Source organism: Poeciliopsis prolifica, unplaced genomic scaffold (assembly GCF_027474105.1).
Source record: "Poeciliopsis prolifica strain line A6 unplaced genomic scaffold, Auburn_PproV2 SCAFFOLD007, whole genome shotgun sequence".
In the NCBI taxonomy this organism is placed as follows: Eukaryota; Metazoa; Chordata; class Actinopteri; order Cyprinodontiformes; family Poeciliidae; genus Poeciliopsis; species Poeciliopsis prolifica.
Genome location: NW_026562382.1, coordinates 17,047,056 through 17,064,102, shown reverse-complemented (window position 1 = coordinate 17,064,102; position 17,047 = coordinate 17,047,056). Strand labels below are relative to the sequence as shown.

Sequence of the window (17,047 nt, the reverse complement as noted above, 5' to 3'; positions counted from 1 at the left end):
CATATTGTTTGTTTCTAGATTACAGCGGCAGGGATACAACAAGCACTTTACAACTGACTCTTGCATGCAGAGGTAGCTTAGATATGTGAAAAGCGGGCTCAGTTCCAGATATACAATCCCCTCAGCTCTGTTTGCCGAGAGGAAAAGCTCATCATCTGGCGTCTCTGAGAAGATACAAGGATTAGCTTTGAATATCTTTAGCTCAGCATGTAGACATTTGATTACTACTTCACAACAGGGAAGTGTGCTTGCTACTCTATACCTCACGATGAATAGCAATGCAAAGGTCACTCAGGGTCCACACACAACTTAGACAAAAGGTAAACTGGTATAAGTGGATACAGCGTCAGCCTTTGACCCACCTGTCAAGCACTGAAAACTTAAAAAAAATTACCTGCTTTTACAAAGTATTATTACCAGTCACATACTTTTATTATTGAGATGGATGTTCATTCCACTGTGGCCACATTAGTGAAATGGTTCTGCTCTGTAACCCTGGGTGGGAGTTTGTTCTACAGGATTTCCAGGTTCCTTTTAGAGTTGAAAAGCATTCATAACAAGTTAGTCTGAGATCTGAGAAATGTGAATGTGCAAGTCTAGGATGGGCTCACAATGAACCACTATCAACCAGGGATAAATAATATAGATATCATTCTAAGGTATTTCAATGTACCAATATAATAATTAAAAGTAGGGGGCAGGGGATTGATCATAAATATTATTTTAAAAATACTCTGGTTTTCTCAGGGTAGTTTTTTGTGTGTCCTTCTAAAAATTGACAGTAAAGAAGTCTGCTTAAAGCTCATCCTTGTGATTATCCATTTTCTATGCATAGTTGGCTGCAGTTGAAGAAGACGGAGTTTAACTATGCTGGTTGTCTTTTCACCAAGTCAAAATATTTATTTTTAGTTCAATTTGAAACAGAGTACACTTTTATCTTTCTGAAAAAAAATTAAGCCCCAGACTGTACAACCATAACCATTAGTGTTTAAAGCATGAACCGGTACTTAACAACTAATAAATCTCAGACCTTTTGAAAACTGTTTGAAGGCTTGTTTGCATGCTACTGATAGCACAGCAGGAATACCATAGCTGTAAACGTGTTTCTATTTTTACTTATGTTCAATTGAGGCAACATGCAGAGCTGTGACTCAAAATCTTCCATTATTCATGTGAATAAACAGTTCAAATAGTGGTGCATTAATATCTACAAAAGAGGAAAAGAAAACTGGGGTACTCTTATTTGCACTGATAAAATATTAATGTGGCTTGATGAGGAATTTAATATAAATATATTTCAATAGGTTAAACAATTTCTCCTTGAAAAGTGGATTTTTCTATTGCTTTAATCAGGAATTGTCTTTACACAAAACTAAAGATTGTGTTAAATTTGAATCATCATTTTAAAACAAATTCCTTCAAAACATAAGTTTTTCATTGGATGGTTGTGCTCTTTGAAGGTACTTATTTATTTAGAAGAGCTATGACATGATTAATGCAGCATATCCTGTATGTGCAAAGCACCAGCAGCATATCGTTTAGGAATATTTTTCTCAACATTCTCTTTCAAGTGCATCAAGTATTTTTGACCAAAAAACATCTTTTCACCACAGGAACAGAGGAGACATATTAATACATAAATGTCAAAGCAGCCTCTCCAGCCATTTTAGTTGAAAGGTTACTGGGCATTTACATTTCAGTTTTTCTGTGTTTTTTTACTCTCTGTCATACAGAAGACACATTTGTACCAAAAATGAAAGCTCTGTCATTTCACATACAACTCTTTGTCCATCAAAACCTCTCTGACAGCGCAGCAGACAAAGTACACAGAGCTTTCCTCCCTGCTGTTGCTTCCAAGCCATCTTAAAAGCAGTTCACTCTGAGACTGATATTGTTTCACAACAGTTACCTCCACATTCATTCGGTTATGTGGAGAAGAAAAACTTTGTTCTTTGCGGTAGCACAGTGTCACACTCAGGAAAGCGAAAAAAAAAATCAGACCTTTAATTTGTGTACATTTTTACTAAAGAGGATATCCCACAACATAATTGAAGAAGCTTGTACCATTTGCTATTTTTGTGGCAGAATTTTGGATTTTACTGACTTGAAAAATTACAAGATATCACTGATTGTAAATGACTATTAGTCATGAACAACACTAAAGTTGGGATTTTATTAAGTGTTTCCGGTTGTCACAAAAATACTGGCCATTTTCATAATTCCTACGTGTCTGAACTGAACTTTAACATTTTAAAAACTTTGAATGATCCAACCTAAATGTAATTGTTCCACATTGGACATTGTTTTGGTTTGTTAGTTTTATACTTAATAAACCTTGCTCCTACGAGAAAAAAAAAAACAACAAAAAACCCCATCAAGGTCAAAACATCTTTGTATTGAAAAGTTTGCAGACTCTGAACCACTCAATCCTGAATGGGATTATTTTGCAGTTATGACCTATTCTTTGAAACATAGTTTATATATAAAACTTTTACTCTATTGGTGAATGTACTTACTGAGAATTAATAGGCCTACTCCAAACAACACATCATTCATCTTCATGTAATAGTTAGTCAAGACATATAGTAGCTTATAATGAAAACAGTGACAATTGATGACTAGCAGCACACAATTCAACTGCTACAACTCTAAGAATAAAATTAAAAGGAAAAAAAAAACACTGTATAATAATGACTAAGCTTGTGATTGCCTTTTCTTGTATCACTTTGAGTATAACTGCACCCTGTCATAAAATACTTTGATCTACCGCTGTGACATTTCATTAATTTCTTTAGATAGAGCAACCGGAAAGATCACAGAAAAATTGATATGCAGCTGTCTCCACTGAGCTGGATGATGACATTAATGAAAGTTCAGCCGTCTTTGTGTTGTTAAAGCATTGTTTTGAGACTAATTTGCTCTTTTGTTCCACTTATTGATTTGTTCTGCGACATATTCTTCATTCCACAATTAGATGTTCTTGTGTTTTCAGAGCAAATTAGAGTATTCTTAAAATACACCTAAAATGAAATGTTGGCAATGGAGTCTTACTCCGTCATTCAGGCTGTCAGATGAAGATTTGACAATGCAATGTTGGTAAAAACGTTTTAATTGTGCTGCTTAGATGGCCTAGACAGCTGACTGACATATTAATATAAGTTATAAAGCTTGCACTTTGGGATTATTGCAACTTTTTTTCCACTGATGATACTGTTGAACATTTAATGTGGATGACATTTCTTTCTTCAGTTCTGCATTTTCTAACTATTGATTCCATACTTGACATTTGCATGAAAAATATTAATACTCTGCAATTTCATTTGTATGTAGTTATGGAAGCATTTTGACAAATCAGACTATCACTGGATTAAGAGTGGTTGAACATAAGAAATGTAACAGTTAAACCAGCTGCAGATCATGTCCCAGATATATCTGTGCAGTGGCCAATTAAGCACTGATTCCAGGTTAAGGCCACCACTTCTGATTTAGCTCAAAACATTTAAATGGGTTTTGCTTCACAATTTTCTTCTTGCAGAGGTTATTGTGATTGCTTCTGGTCCTTTTCTTCCCCACCTTTGCCCTCTTCTCATTTCTCCAACATGATTGAATACAGCAACCAGATTCTTTCTATTTTATGTCTTACTCTCTTTGCATATTGTGTCAGTTACTGTCTGTGAGCAGCTTTTCATATGACTGTGGTGACCAACACCAGGGAAGTTGTTGGTACCAATGACCCTGTATAAAAAAAAAGTTTTTTCTCCGATGTAATTTTGTTTAAATAACCAGATTTTTGGTTTTATTAGCTGTAGGCCATAATCTTCAAAATGAACAGAAATAAACACAATTTATCTTTTACTTGCTCTTTTTTAAATAACTGAACTTGTGATGGTGAGCTTGGCTTTTTTTTTCCATTGCTAAATGAGACTGAAGTATTTAGCGGTGAAAGAGGGAAACCAGGCATATTTTTGTAAAGTAGAAAAGTAATTTTCCAAACTCTGTTTTTTCAAATGTAGAGCTTCTGTCAGCCTGCCACGAGCTCCGGTGCCGCTATGGCTGTGTCATGACAAGAAACGGCACCTTCTGTTTCTGTGCTGACGGCTTTGAGGTTGGTGAGGATGGAACGAGCTGCAGAGGTAAGAATCTATATAGCCGATAGGGACTTATATACCATATAGATAGGACCGATAGGGCCATGGAACCCAGAACCCAACCACACCCCAAATCCAATCTGCCAACAACATTCCTTCCCTCATCCAGATTTCTTTCATATGAATAAGTAGGAGTTGCAGAGTATGTGAGAGCCAACTGTCTACAGGGAGAGCCTCTTGCACACGTTTCCACAACAAAGCACATTCATGCTCATATTATTTATACAGCATACATCTTGTCTATTCATTTCTTTCTCTCTTTAAATGATCTTCACATATGTCAGAGGCTACACAAAGAGGCAACTTTGCACATAACTCATGCTAAAGATCAAAATTATAGTGGCATGATTAAACTGGTGGAGGAAGAGCATCAAAGTAGCTGTACTTCCTGAATTTGATCCAGTTGGAAAAGATGTACTAAAGAGTACATCTTTTCAATGGCTATTACGACTCCAAAGATGGCTTATTGGTAACAGAAGTAATTATACCTGAGGTGTCAGACTGAAGCCACATTAGCATTACTTTATGTATTTGGGTCATGTTTGAGAACACCTAATTTGTTACAAATGACTCTCTTCCCTTTTTTCCATAAGACCATGATGAATGTGCCATGTACGGTGCATGCAGCCAAACCTGCACAAACACCTACGGGTCATACAGATGCAGCTGCACAGAAGGATACATCCTGCAGCCTGACAGAATATCTTGCAGAGCCAAACAAGGTGAGCAGCACACTTGCATACATGAGACAATGTAATCTGCATAGCACATATGTTTCACTTCTATTAATAAACAGGCTGAAATTCCAGCTTATCAAGGCTTCGATCTGTATGAGAAACGGTGGGGCAAGATGAATGTGGTTTAGCATTGACCACATCCATCACCCGCACGGGAACGAGTAGATCTGTTGAGGCTGGTGTAATGATAAAATTAATGAGCACAAGAGTTTTAAGAGGGTGCCGTCTGCATTATTTGTTCGGAGACAATAACTGATTTATGCTAATAGCTGTTGGCGGCTCAGCAGTGAATGTGTCCCCACAAGTAAAGCAACCTGCTAATTGTTGAAATTAGGTACTCGATAAGGATGCTGTGTACAGGTAATCTGTCACCTGCAAGTTAATCAGCTTAACTAATTTGGTAGTACAATTTTACATCTTGCATCCAGCTTTCTTTTTTTTTTCTTTTCATTGTTAAGGTGCACACATAGGTTGGAAATAGCTGGAGGCCAGAAACACCTTGTTGGGCTTAACATGACTGTTATGGCTTTTAATCACACTGACTTGTGTCCTATGAGGAATAAACTGAATATGATTACCCATAAACTTAACTGAACCCAATGCTCGCATGCATTAATATTAATTTAGCAGAGAGTGATAGTGATGGGAGCGTAACTACAGGGTTACCATTTGCTGCAAAAGCTCATGAATGAATGAAATGAATATCTGTGATAGAGCTGTGAGAGGCCAAAAGATGAGGGGCAGCAGGGTATGAAGACCACATTTGTGTGCTGAAAGTACAACTGAAGTGAAAACTCCATAACACATTCTTCTTTCAGTAATTTAATCTTGAGCCACCCATTAGATTCAGACTAACACTGAGGTTGTTAGGGATTTTTTTTCTCTCGCATAAATCTGATATTTTTCATCCATATTGAAGGTGTTGTAAATCTAAGATTCATTCAGTTTCAGGTTGTAAACCCTTTTTCAATAGACACTAAATATATTTATTGGCAAGCCTCTTGTCAAGGCTCAAACAGATCCCTGAAAAACATCAGCTTGGCTGCACTCAGCCAATTTAATTTCAGCAAAATAACTTGGGGGGGGAAGCTTGTAGAAACTTTTGTCAATATTTTTCTATCTTCACCAAACCCCATCTGATTTCTTTGTGCTGAAGGCATTAAACCCATCAAAGTAACACATTGGATTTTCAGTTTTGTGTACAGCAGCAGCATGATGTCAACATAAGCCATGCCACAACCTATTTCATTGCATTACAAACACAAATTTCAATCTATTTTCAATAAATAATTATCTCAGAATTTAAAGTTGTTTTTTTTATATACAAATAAAATTCAGAAATATGTGGTGTGCCAATTTATTCAATCCCTTACTTGGATAATCTATGACGCACAGATGTCAAACTCCAATCCTCAAGGGCAGAAATCGGACAGTTTTTAGATGTGCCACAGGTACAAAACACTGGAATGAAATGGCTTAATTAACTCCTTCTTATGTAGAAAAGTTCTCTAGAGCCTTGCTAATGACCTAGTTATTTTATTCAGATGTGGTGCAGCAGAGGCACATCTAAAAGTTACAGGACACCGGTCCTTGAGGACTGGAGTTTGACACCGCTTATATAAGGGAATTAAAAGTCATCCAATTTGAGACATATGTTACCCAATTAGTTAATAGAGTTCACCTGTGTGTAATTGATCTTGGTATACTGAAAATTATTTCTTCAGTTCAGGCCAAAAACATTTAATAAATATTACTGAAGAAACAATTAAGTTTAAGGAACACACTAGAAGGATTATATACAAAGCCCTACCAAGGTTTAAAGCTGCTTTAGGACATAAAACCATGAAGTTGTGGTAGTGCTGAAAAGGCTGGTGGGGCTGCAAAAAAATCAACAGCTTAGTCTTTCATAACTACTTGTCTTTCACTTCAAAAATGTTAGTTTTCAACAGGTTATTGTGTGGACTAGCATGTTAACGAAGCTGCTCTGATTGGTTGAGACCACATGCAAAACACTAAGACTGCATGTAAGATACTGTTGTGGCAGCATCATGCTGGGGAGAGCATGTAGCTGTTTTGATGAGAGAAATACAATGAAGTTTGAAACTGGGGGATCTTGAAAAACAAAGCAAAAAAAACAAAAAAAAACTGTTAGCGGCTGCAAAACAAAAGACTTGAGATGGGACATAAATGTATCTTTCAAAAACAAAGACAACTGTAAGCGTACTGCCAGAATGAATGACCTTCTCAAATATGAGACATAAGCCTAAATGGGAACTTACAACAAGACTTGCAAATTGATCTTTACATACATATGTTTTCAATGCAACTTGAGTGAACTTCTTTGCAGAAAATACGAAAAAAATACTGTCTTTAGATATGCAAAGATTGCGGCAACATGCCCAAAAGTATTGCAGCTACAACGCTCAGCTAGAATTGAAGTGAAAGGTGGCTCTTCAGATGCACACCATCTTTTCAAATACTTATTTATAAAAAATATGAAAAACCACATATCATTTTCAACCTCCTTCATAATTCAGCACTACTTTGTGTTGGCATCTCACATAAAATCACAATAAGTATGTTAAAGTTCATTACTGTAACGTAGCAAAATGTGAAAGCATTCAAAGAATGCAAATCCCTTTTGCAACATACTGTACAATTCTCAATATCCACTGGAATAAAGCAGTATGGAATGTCACAACATTACAGCTGTTTACTAGTTTTAATAGTTCATAATTTTTTTTTTTGACAGAATAAAAACTCTACAACAACGCACACCTAATAGTGGATATAAACAGATCTCCATCAAAACGTCTGAGTACCCCTTCTGAGTCATGCACTAGTAGTTATGTGACCCGACATTCTGATTTATTGCGTGCATTAGGAGAGCAGCCCTTGACTTGAACTTGTGTGGGAGATTGGGATAAATAGGGTCCTTTTTAAAAGGGCGAACCTGATGTCAGAGAATGTGCACGGTCAATTAAACCCATAAAAGCAGCTTATTTCCGTTTTACTACTATGGTCAATTGCTGGATGATCAGGGTTGGGAAAAAGTCCACCCATTCCCACCTTAGTTGTTATTTGTGGTTTCAGATTTTTATTTGTTTGTTTATTTTTGGGATTTTGGCTAGCAATTTTTCTGCAGGATAAGTGGTTGACTAAATATCAAATTTACTTTGTAGGACTGAAAATATTTTGGCTTTTTACTTGGCAATATTTCTTTATTGTTTTGCTTACAAATCCGGTCTGTTTTTTTTTTTTGTTGTTGTTGTTGTTTTTACCAGCACAAAAAACACATGCTGGTTTTCAAATGATGGACATCCAGCAGTCCATGTTGGAAAGTAAATCACAAACACAGGAGCTGAATTAATCAGCAAGCAGTTCTCTATGGTAAAAAATGAAAAATGAATGAATGGCTATACCGACTGAGTCTAAATTGTTCATATAGTCTGATAATAAATTACTGCAATTAAATGCTGTGTGCTGAAGTGATCATGAACAGCCAAATGCACAGACGTCTTTTGTTCATATTCAAAAAAGTCTAATTTCTAAAACAGTATGGAAGCATTTGGCAATATTTTGAGATTGTTGTAGGAGTTGTAACAGTGTTTATTTGTGAGTGTGGAGTTCATGGATCCCTTTGTATGTTCAATCTTTATATTGCTTTTACAAAACAATCATGATCAACAAGCTTTCTTTTTGACAAACATTTACGAAAAAGAAACCTTACGTCAAAGAGAAAACAAATTTCTTCAAAAATAATGACAAATAAAAATATGCAAGATGAAATATGTGACTGCATAAATATTCACCCCCTTCACGTCAGAATTTAGGTGATGAACCTTTGGCTGTCATCACAGCATGGAGTCTTTGTGAATGGGTCTCAATCAGGCTTGCAGATATGTGCGCTGCAATTTTACTTTATTCTAACTTGCTGAACTGTTCAAGCTTTGTCAGGTAGCCTGGGAATCAGCTATGAACAGCTCTTTTTAAGTCCAGCCACAAATTCTCTGTGGGATTGATGACGGGGCTTAGGCTGGTCCACTCCACAACATACACCTTGTTGTTTTCAAATCACTTCTGTGTAGCTTAAGCTGGATGCTTCTGGTGATTGTCTTGGTAGAAAATAATTGTTCTCCGAAGCTGCAGTTCTCTTGCAGATGGAACCAATTATTCTCCAGGATTTTCCTACAGTTTGCTGCAATTATTTTAAGGATCCTTTACAAACCTGCAGAGAGGCAGCATGATCCACAGCATGATCTTCCTATTGCCATTTTTCACAGTGGAGTCTGTGAATTTGTGGTTATTTGCAGTGTTTGGTGCCCACCAAACGTATACTGTCTCGTCTGATGGTGAAAACCACCAGTAAATTTTCTTGACCATGAAGTCTCACGCATGCCTTTTGGCAAACTACACTGAAACTTGAATATGAGTTTTCTTCAAGCCTGACTTTCTCATTGCTACTGTCCCATAAAGCTTTGACTGGCGAAGAATCCAGGCAACGGTGATTGTGTGCTGAGCTTCTCCAATTTCAGCTACTGAAGCGTGTGACGCCTTTATTGTAGTCATATGCCCTTCTTGCACGGTCACTCAGTATGCAACAACAACCTGATGCAGGCAGATTTACACATGTGACATATACCTTCTATTTGCTGATTATGGATTAGGAGATATTGAGCACCTTAGAGATTTTTTTTATATCCATTGTATGACCTATACTTTTCAGTAACCTTTTCTGTGATTTGCTTGAAGTGTTCTTTTGTCTTTGTGCTTTTTTGGCATGAATTTCAGTGTTATCACACCATGACAGAATGACAAGGCCCAATTAGTCACTCATCCTCATAAACCAACAAATGATGTTCTAGAAATTAGCTCATTGATTGCTGAAGGATTAAATCAAAATGCCGTTGTGCTACCCACTACCAATTGTTTATTAGGTCTATTAAGAAACACTGAAACTTCTTGGGAAAAAAAAATCTCTAAACAAAACATCCTAATTCAAGTAACTTAAAAAATTTAAGCAATGATTCGGACTGTGTCAAAGTGTCTGAAATTTTACATTCCATAATTGCAATAGTGGTACCAGTTTTCTTTATTTTTTCTGTGAATGGCAAACATTTTGGATTTAACATTAAAAGATGAAACAAGAAATCAAAATTTTAGATTACAGTTCCATGCATTTATATCTAGATTTCAGGACAGCATTGCTTGTTACAGAGCACCACCATCTTGGGGTCAAAGTAGTGGGACATGTTGGTGAATTTTACTACCAACATGTAGGAGTTGGTAGTAGTTGGAGTTTTTTTTTTTAAGCTATGTCCTTTTACTCAAATAATTTAAACAATGAACAGCACTAAACGTATTCTCTGTTGGGTTTTGCCTGTGTGTACAGAATTTCCAGTTACATGAAAACCAAAGAGCCTGTTTATGGGCAAAAAAACAAGCAGCTGTGAAGCTCAGAAAAGATGGAAAAATCAATAAGAGCCATTGCACAAACATTGGCCAGTTAAATCATTTGGAATGTCCTCAGGAAAAATAAACCACGGAGGTGCAAAGAAACAGACGTTAAACAGCTTAAAAAAAGAGAGACCTTAAACAGCTACCATCGGTAGTTACATAGGGGGAAAAGTTAGGACAATTCCAAAGGCCCACTGCTAACAGAAGGCTTCCCCAAAATTTTATTTTTTAAAATAGAAACAGAATAAAACAGATTTTTGTCATAAACTTGTTTTTAGCAGTAAAAATTAAATGTTACCCCTTCCAGACCAAAAGGCAAATATTCTCATTTGAACCGAACACCCCCCTGCATCTTCATGGAATGGTTTGTTCCGGCTTAGTTCACTTGACCGTGACAGTATTCAGCATCAGTTAGTCCGAGACAAGAGCTACCGTACCTTACTATACCGCCAAAATAGTCAAGTTTTAAGAAAAACTGCGTGGTTGAGAGAAATAGAAGACAGACAAAAGAAAGAGTGTCAATTTGTAACCCAGTTTTTTCTCCAAGAGAGGTTGGAAGACTGTGAGAGATTATCAATCATTTAGCATAGTTAGCTTAGCTACTTACTACCGTTTGCCTCCATTTCACCACATTTAATTAGCGAAGGAAAAATAATTACCAAGATAGTCATAAGTGAAATTAAAGCTGCAGTATGTAACTTTTATTTAAAACAATCTTATATATATTTAAAACGTGTCATGACAGTATGGTATGAGAGGTAATCTGTGAAAAATAAAAATTAAACTGCCTTCTCCTAGTACTATCGATAAAAAAACAAGAAAAACAATCAGAGGCAGGAGGTGGGTCTTAGCGCTGTCAATCACCATCTTGTGTGGCTGCTCATCCTCCTTCCCCTTTACCGCTCAGTCTGTGCTATGCTATAGCTAGCATAGCCTGTTGTAAATGCTCAGTCTAGTTAGCATTACTACCACACACAGCGGATAAATGGTCTATGGGGATTTTAAGATACCAATCTTAAGCCTGTCAAAGTTCACTACATGGTGGAAACATAACCAGGCATCAATATTATGGTTTGAAAGAAAGTGGAAAAGCTCCTGAGTGAAAATTGTGCTTGTCAAATAAACAATTTTCCTTCTTTTATTTTTTTCTCCATTTATTTTAGATCCTGGTGACAGCCATCCAGTGCTTCTTATTGGTAGCTCAAATCGTATTGTCATCACCCATCTAAATGGAACGGGTTTTCAGCCCCTGAGGTCCCTAAGTGTAAATGGAACACTGGCATTGGATTTCCAGCACAACCAGGAAAGGGTATGCTGGGCACTGTCTACAGAGTCCTCTGGGCAACTCCGCTGCACCGCAATAAGGAATCTACGTGGATTCACACGGGAACAAGAAATAAAAACACAACGGAGTATACAACGTATGTATTTTTTTTTCTTCCCAGATCTCAGTTCTTACTATTACGTAGTCCTTTGTTGATGCTACTCTATTGATGGATTTAACTCATTTACATAAAGAAAAGGAAAAAAAAAATTGCATGTCTTTAAGCTTTGGTATGTATTAAAAAATGCTTCTTCACAAATCGGCTGAACATTATTTTGCTCTGGCTCTCTCTTCTCTACGCTCTTAGCTGCAAGGCATCTCTAGCTCCTCATTATCTGTGCAGTTTAAGAAAGGTTAGCCTGTGCAATTTTGGGATTCACCTTTATCCTATAGCTGTCACTCTGCCTGCAGGCATCAAAAGCATTGATGTTTCTGAATTCCTTTTCCACTATAGTTTATTGGAAACATAAATCGGCAACAATTGATTTAGGGTTCATGAATGCAGCTCATCTTATTTTCACAGAAACAGTTATATCTGAAGTTACTAAGCATGTACATTATCCGTACTTAGGTATGCACAAAATAATTTCAGAAAGTAAGAATTATCTGTAGCCATAGTAAAATTAAAAAGTAGTTTTATGCCAGTTTTACATATCAAACCTAGTATTCATAACCTTGAATAGTGTCACTTCTATGAAAGACGATGGTGTCTCTCAAGGGAGTGCTTGGAATTTATTAAAAATATCTCAAAAGAACTCTAAATTACAATCCCTAAGGCCAAAACAGGGGGTTTATTAAATACAGTTGTATTCAAAATAATAGTTCTGCGTCACTATCCAGATCAGTCAGTGTTTTTGCAAAAAAAATATATTTCTACAAGGCAGATAAGCTTCGAGTCGGTCTTGTGTAGCACTAGAAAACAAACACGCTGCTGTCATTCCATGCATGATTCTGATATTGTGTACTTGCATAATTAATTAAAAGAAGGGCAACGTTAAAATGATATGGTGAAACTCAATTTGTGTGGTTGTGTATTATATGCAAGAAGAGGTTTCAGTGGCCATTGTTTAAAGGGGGCTGCAGAGGTATTATGTATATATCACAGTGCAGTATTTATGTTACCTTCAGTTATGAAAATGTTGTATGTATCAAAAATAACTTAAAAGAAATTTTACTGTCCATTATATGAAACACCTTGAAATGGGCCTCTCACTCTTCCTCGGGATATGATTGCAACAATGCTCCTCCATGCTGGTGTTTAGACCTGTTCTTAGGAGCCTTCAACTGAGAAGTAGTTCATATGATAAACTCAGCAGATTCTCATTATAATAATTATTTATTATGTATCTAATCATTATGGGCTGAAATACCCATTTACTGGCCCAAAAGTTGGTCAATGTCATGCAAAACAGATATGATGCACTTCTCAGAAATAATGGCAAATAGTCTAAAGGAAATATTGAAGCATATTTAAGTCTACGAGTTTGCAAATGTTTAGACATTGTTTAAGACAACTTACAGTATGATGATAGATAGATTTTTTTTAATACTTGCCAAAGTATCAACTAAAAAAAATTATTTTGAATGTTACATGTACAGTTATTTGTGTTATTTGCCCAGTGACAACATCTGTTATGTATTTATTCATTGCAGATCTGGAGCAGATGGCCATTGACTGGCTGACAGGAAACTTCTATTTTGTTGAACATGCCTCTGACAAGGTATTCGTCTGCAATCGTGCTGGGGACACATGTGTAACAATTCTTCAACTAGACCTGCTGAATCCAAAAGGAATAGCTCTGGATCCTCTCATGGGGTGAGTAAAGTGCAAACAAAAGTCATATCTTCTCTGAAAGCTCCAAATAACTTTCTGTCATGCATTTTTTATGCAAGAGCAAAAATAACACAAGATTTGAAGGGCTGTATTTTCTGCAAAATTGCAGTGTGAATGTTATTAGTTCAAATTTCCTGCTTCACTGCTGAAACTTGCAGTGATGCAGAAATCCCTGCACAGTTTAATGGTAAAATATTTGAAAATAACATGTTAACAGGATTCTTTTAAAGGCAAAAAGTGCAAAACCCCTGAGTCTGTAGTTTTAAAATAAATTCAGATTCAACACTAATTTTCTTTTTTATATGTCAAAATTAAATGTAAAAATATATTTCTAGAAAATTGACTCTGTAACTACAAAGAAGCAAAAGTCATTGAAGAATTGATTAGATTAAGCAGCATGTTTCAAAGTTTGTGTGTTTGTAACTCAGGTCAACGGTACCTGTAGCTATTACTAAAAGCTCCTACTCTCTCTTCATATTCAGCCAAATTACTGGCTAGATTCACCAGTTATCCATGCATAACACGTTGCTATTAGCTTGAATATATACTGTCTTAATCTGTGATTTTGTAAAAATTGTGAAACATATTAAAAATTGAAATTTAATGGAAATTTTATATGTTAGAAAATATAAATTACACATATATCTTAACATAATGACCTAAGAGCACAGGTAAACATCATAAACTCCTAAAATATATGAATGATCTAACATTCGAATGGTTGAAGCAGGACAAACGTTAGAGATGAGAAGTAAAAAACTGATGAACATGTGCTCATGGTGGAAGAAACTCATTTCAGTCAAAATGTAGTATTCGTGTAATGATCCATTTTATTATTTTTGGCAAACCTAACCTGATTTATGTATTGATTTTTTTAGTGCTCAGAAAAGTGTATGAGCTTTTTTTTTATATAAGGCACGATGCAGTTTGAAATGCCTTGCTGCTGAAATGTGCTATACAAATAAAATTTGATTGACTGATTGATTGATTTATTGAAATTAAAATTTCTTAAGAACAGTTGCACACAGTTGAAAGCATCAGATCCACTATTGTTAGCGAGTGACATCGAACCCACATATATATACAGAAGTTTTGACATTCAATAAGGACACTGCCATTCAGAAACTTAAACCATACAAATATTACTTTCAATGAATTCTAAAATGAATTGGAAGTCAATGAAGAGAGAGTAAAACCAGAATGGTATGTTCTCACCTTTCACTTTCAGGTAGTTTAGAATTCTTTTGAAAGCCTGTATTCTAAACCAGTTGTTGTTGCTCAGTGCAAACCAAGCTTTTTTTGATTTTTAGGAAAACAATATAAATAAGTAAATAATGGAAGCCATAATCATTATGTCCTGAATGTTTTGAACTGTAAAAGGTTGAAATGACAAAAAAATTGACATTTTTTTGTCATTTTAAAAGAACAATTTGAAAGAGCAAGAGGATCACTATGGAGTGAATGGTTTTCAGTATTCACACAAATAAAAATATGTTTATCCAAGAAGGAAGGCATTCTCTCCTATGGCTAAGCTCTTTTTTTATTTGAGCTGTTTAATTTGACAGGCAGCTGATGACGCCTCGGAAAGCTCAAATTCTCCAGACATTCATCTGTATTCACTGATGTTGCCACAGAAAAAAATGTCCCTGCTGGACTTTCCATCATTGGATGTTTGTCTGTAAGGATAGAGGAAAACACATTATACCCCCTGTGAACACTATAACAGCATGTGGTGGGCTGTGTTCAGGATCACACTTTTTGAAAGAAGATTTTTAGCACTTTAAGTAAGACAGAGTGATAAAAAAATAAGCAAATCATTTAAGTAAACTGCATGCACAAGCTTTATCAAACTGTGCACCAATTATCAAGAATTCAGTCATTTTTGCATTTCTACCTCTGCTTAGCCGGCAAAAGCGAGCCTATAGCAAAGATTTGGCAGTAAACTTGGAATCAAAGTAACATTTTAACATACCTTTTTTTTCTGTCTGGGATTTTTAGGAATGGTCTGAAATTCAAAGACAGCGTGTTTAATTTAAGCCGATGCTTGTGGTAAAATGTTTCTATCCAAACATGGCTGAATTTGAGAACACCTTGCTTCTGCTCTAAGCTACTTTTCTTATTCTGCCGTGACCATCCCCTTAAGGCCATGACAAAACAGTATAAATCTTGCATGTTAACACCCTGCATAATTAATCTGAAAGTTGAAGCAGATGAGGCAGAACTGCATTACCACTTTGTGGTATTTTTTGTTGTAAAAAAACTCTGCTTTATTCATCAACTTGGGCTGCTATTATGCCGGCAGGTCTAATCAAAATAATTTGCTGTTGGTTTCCTAATGGCATGACCAGTTTTGATTTGGTCGGCTGCATCTCTGCTCTCATTAAATGCAGTTCAGTTCCTGGAATATACTACAGCTTCTGGTAAATATGAAGCAAGTTTGAGAATGTGTTTAAACTGTGAATCCACCTTTTGTTACTGCAAGTCAGCAGTTGAGGGATTTTGTTCTACAATAATACCTTATCACATTTTAGGTTAAGGGCTAGATTGACTGTATAAGACAGAACATTTCTGTGCACTCCTACTGACTCTAATTGGTGAGAAATAGGTACAGCTGTTTCTGAAGCAGTGGGCCTGAGAGAGGTCTGTCAGCCTGGAGCAATGGAGTGAAAACAAAAGAAATGAGGGAGGTGTTGGATAGCGGCACAGCAGGAAGAACAGTGTTTATAGAATATGCCCTGCTTTGGCACTCCAATTTTTATCCTTGTTTGAGTCTCATGATGTCTCCCTGCCTCTTTTTCTATTGGATACGGCATTTTAACTTTGCTACATAGAAAAGGATTTGATGGACAGCCTTTTCTTGTTTTTGTAGAGGAAAAAAGTAATTGATGACATAGTGCACTTAACCACAAAATTCTTCATAATACAACATGATCAAAAGTCCTCTTTTATTGCCTTTCTAAAATTTGTTTTTGAAAAGTTTTCATTTAGAGCAAAGCAGACCCAAAGTAAAATTTTTTATTTGTGCTCACAAACTTGCAGAATACAATTGATTCAATACTTTTACAAAGTTTTGTTAATCCATAACCGAAACATAATTTGTTGTAGTATTTGTAATAGACCAAAACAAAGCAGTATATAATTGTAAAGCAGACACGGTGTCTTCCAAAAGAAAAAAAAAAATTCTGAAAAGTGAAAGGTGCATTTGTAATCAGCTCCCTGATTTATTAGTTTCTTAAACCACATTTTAGCTTTATGTTCAGCTGCAAGTTTGTTCTCTATTTACTGTGAATTTTGAACATTTTTTATTTTAAGATGTCTCAAAACTCTACCAAAAATAAACAGTTATATTTGAACATAAATTTGCATCATATGTTAACCTGGGCCATTGTTACATACATATGCTTTTCTTCAAAGTCCTGCTGATTAATAGGAGATTAGCATGGGTCATTTATGTTTGTACAAACCTTAGATCATCTCAAAAATGTAAACAAGACAAGCAAAAAAAAAAAAGTTTAAAATTTGAACTATTTTAAAATAAATAAAATAA

At 35.8% G+C, this 17,047-nt stretch overlaps 1 protein-coding gene across 1 annotated transcript in view; it reads left to right on the top strand.

Annotated features, from left to right (window-relative positions):
- Window positions 1–17,047, top strand: part of lrp1bb (low density lipoprotein receptor-related protein 1Bb) — a 282,327-nt gene that overhangs the window by 113,448 nt on the left and 151,832 nt on the right. Inside the window, exons 4-7 of the mRNA XM_055031925.1 lie at window positions 4,014–4,133; window positions 4,742–4,870; window positions 11,506–11,763; window positions 13,320–13,482. Of these exons, the coding sequence (XP_054887900.1) occupies window positions 4,014–4,133; window positions 4,742–4,870; window positions 11,506–11,763; window positions 13,320–13,482 (670 nt within the window). The remainder of the gene's footprint in view (window positions 1–4,013; window positions 4,134–4,741; window positions 4,871–11,505; window positions 11,764–13,319; window positions 13,483–17,047) is intronic.